This window comes from Limulus polyphemus, unplaced genomic scaffold (genome assembly GCF_000517525.1).
Source record: "Limulus polyphemus unplaced genomic scaffold, Limulus_polyphemus-2.1.2 Scaffold8634, whole genome shotgun sequence".
Taxonomy (NCBI): domain Eukaryota; kingdom Metazoa; phylum Arthropoda; class Merostomata; order Xiphosura; family Limulidae; genus Limulus; species Limulus polyphemus.
In genome coordinates, this window is record NW_013674244.1 from 26,545 (window position 1) to 29,864 (window position 3,320).

At 36.0% G+C, this 3,320-nt stretch overlaps 1 protein-coding gene across 1 annotated transcript in view; it reads right to left on the minus strand.

Moving 5' to 3' along the window:
- LOC106475471 overlaps window positions 1–2,918 on the minus strand; it is a gene marked incomplete at its 5' end in the record, with an annotated part of 14,027 nt that extends 11,109 nt beyond the window's left edge. The window contains 2 exons of the mRNA XM_022379567.1: window positions 796–948; window positions 2,792–2,918. Of these exons, the coding sequence (XP_022235275.1) occupies window positions 796–948; window positions 2,792–2,918 (280 nt within the window). The remainder of the gene's footprint in view (window positions 1–795; window positions 949–2,791) is intronic.
- Between the last annotated feature and the right edge of the window lie 402 nt (window positions 2,919–3,320).

Consider the following 3,320-nt stretch of genomic DNA (forward strand, 5'->3'; position numbering starts at 1 on the left):
ACTCAATACAATACACAACCCATAGTAAGTATGTAATAAACTCAGACATATTGGTCACACTCAATACAATACACAACTCATAGTAAGTATGTAATAAACTCAGACATATTGGTCACACTCAATACAATACACAACCCATAATATGTATGTAATAAACTCAGATATATTGGTCACACTCAATACAATACACAACCCATAGTAAGTATGTAATAAACTCAGATATATTGGTCACACTCAATACAATACACAACCCATAGTAAGTATGTAATAAACTCAGGCATATTGGTCACACTCAATACAATACACAACCCATAGTATGTATGTAATAAACTCAGTGTGTGTATTAACAATTTCTCTGTTAAATCAGTTGTATCGCAGGTATTCGTATTACGACTCACAAACTTATTAAAATATCTACCATTAAATGTGACAACTCACTTATCTCAAGTCAATGCACACTTTAACTGTACACAGACATTAGATTATTTCGCTCGATCTCATAACTAAATGAACTAAGTAAATATTTGTTGTAAGTTTGTCCTAAAGTATGTGGTTAAATAGGCGTCCCTGTAAAATCTATCAAACTAACCGCCAGATGGCGCTGTAAATATTTCGCTAGGCTCGTATAAATCGGGTGGGCCGTTTTAGCGATCAAATAATTTTGGTTTCGGTTTCCGAGCCGAGGCTTCCTAGGTTTTGACAAAGGTTCTCAGCGCTTCAGACAGAGGGAATGCATAAAAACTTCAAATCTAGTGCAGTGAACTTTTCTAGAATGTAATAGAAGTAAATCGTTACCTGCTTGGTGACGTCGAGGATCCCGGGAATATACTGTGATCTCCTTTAATTGGTCCACTGGTGATGTGTATGTTAGAAGCTGAGGATGCTTTCAGCGAAGACTTTAGGATACATTTATTCAAAAATTCCTGTGAATTACTGCCAGCGTTGAATCTGAAACAGAGATTTGTTGAGCCTAAAATAAAACACTTATTTAACAAATAAAGTATAAAATGGGTATCAACTTGCCTGCTATAACTAGACATTTGTGGAGAGTCATAATCAACAAAAATAGTACAGATGGAAAGACGACGTTTAGAAATAATTCCTGAAGACGAAAGACAGAAGTAAAAAAAAATACAACAACTAGGAATTTTTTTATCAGGCTAGAAGAAATGTGCATTGGCAAGAAAATACTGTTGGCATGAAAGCTTATTAGACAATGTTTTGTTCATCTGAGTGAATTTTATATTTTGGAAAGCATCCGATAGATGCCGCCACAATAAAGTTCTAGTTTATGGAATACGAGTGTTCCTGAAATGTGTAATTTTCATTGGGTAATAATACAAGAATAAAGTAGAGTTATTTTATTTTAACATTATTTTATTATGTTAAATTAACTAGGTATGTACGTAATATTAATGGATTCAATTATGCATTACTCAGGTTGAATTGATAGTGTTTTTTAATTTAATAATTGAGTTAAACTTCAGATTAACGACAATAACCATGTCCTTCTTACCAAACATACTGTTATGATCTCCCTAAGTTCGTTCGAAGCGTCGGAACTGGAAATGGAATTTTCAATTTGGACAATACTTTACGCGCACTTGGGCTAAACGGCCAGAACAGGGGCCCTTAAAATTCAGGTATAGCCGTTCAGAATTTTGAGCTACTGACCCTTAAAAATCAGGTATAGCCGTCCCTAATTTAGAGCTACTGACCAGACGGAGGAGTAACCAGACAGCAGCAATATTGTAATGGATTTATCCAGCTCCTTAAACTCAATAGCTGCAACGAATTTTGCTTCCTGCGGAGTGTATTCAGCGATAAGATGTTTGGAACTGCAGACTCGCAACCCGAAACGCTAACCTTTGGATTACGCTCGGCTCTTCCAAAGGCTTGCTAACTATAAATAATTACCAATCCATGTACAGAGGAAAGGTTCGTAGAAACCCTATAATCAGCAATAGAAATATTACCTCATTTTATTATTATATATATATATTAAACATTGTATTCCAAACTATATATTTATATATTATTGTACTGAAATATTTGACAACAACCAACTTTAATTTTTAAATTGTAAGATTAGTCGTGCTTTGTTAGAACGATTTTTTTGCGCCAATGCAATGGCTCCACGGGTGGAGTTATCATCACCCCCTAGAGGTATATAACAGTTGTTTCCGGAGACAAGTATTCATACAGCTTGATTGTTAAACTATCTACGAAAAATAGCAGAACACTTTGAACAAGGAACTTTCAATGTTCCCCAAAGTAAAAAAAAATTGCATGGCAGAACAACGCTCTCATCCGCAAAGTCAAAGCTATTGTTAAGAAAGAGAACCTTCCGACCCAAAAAAGATAGCAATGAAGTTGGGTATATTTTCCCGACACCTTTGGCAAGATGATAAACAATGATAGGAAGGTTCACAATTTTTCATCCACTCTTCAAAATCAATGGTTGTTTCAAGTTCCCTGATGTAACTCCAATAGAAATTGGCTCCTTTGTTCTACTTAAGCGTGATTTTGAAAGTAGATGACCTCGTAATGTGTCTGTGGATAGTTGTCAAGATGTGTGTCGGTCAACACCGTGTGATCATGGTCATCAAACTGAGCACCCATATAATAGAGGAAGTAGTTATAGAACCGCAGCATAAGACCTGGAACCTCGTTCAGTCTCACTGCTTACAACGCTGAAATTTAGATTTCGATACCCGCGGTGGGCAGAGCATAGTTAGCCCATTGTGTAGGTTTGTGATTAATAACGAACAAAGTGATTTTTTACACGTACCTAGGCTTTTTCTGACAGTAATCCTGACTATAGTCCGTCTCCGTGGAACAGGTGGATCCGATCCTTCCTTCCTTTCTACCAACAGCCACGATCCCAGAGTCGCCATCACTATCTTGTAGGTGGAATCCTACGATGAAGGATACAGAGTTAGGGTTAAGCTGAATGTTCGTGACCTTACTAGGAACGTCATTGTTCAGGTTGCACCAGTGAAGTTGAAATAGTTTGAAGATGACTTCAAAGCAGGTGAGTGTGACCAATATGTCCGATTAACTCCACAGTAAAGCATTTAATACGATACAAAGCTGATAATCAATAGACTTTACAAATACTTTAATTAACTTCATAATCGTGCAACATATTTTCTTACAAGAACAATTTTCAGAGTTATAAAAATTAAATGATTTTTAAGACGTTGTGTAACTTAATCTTCATGTAGAGAGTGGTTAGGATGATAACATATTAGAGATATTTTTATACTCCACACTTAACTAATTATTACAGTCCTAACGAACAAGAAACACCAGCGATG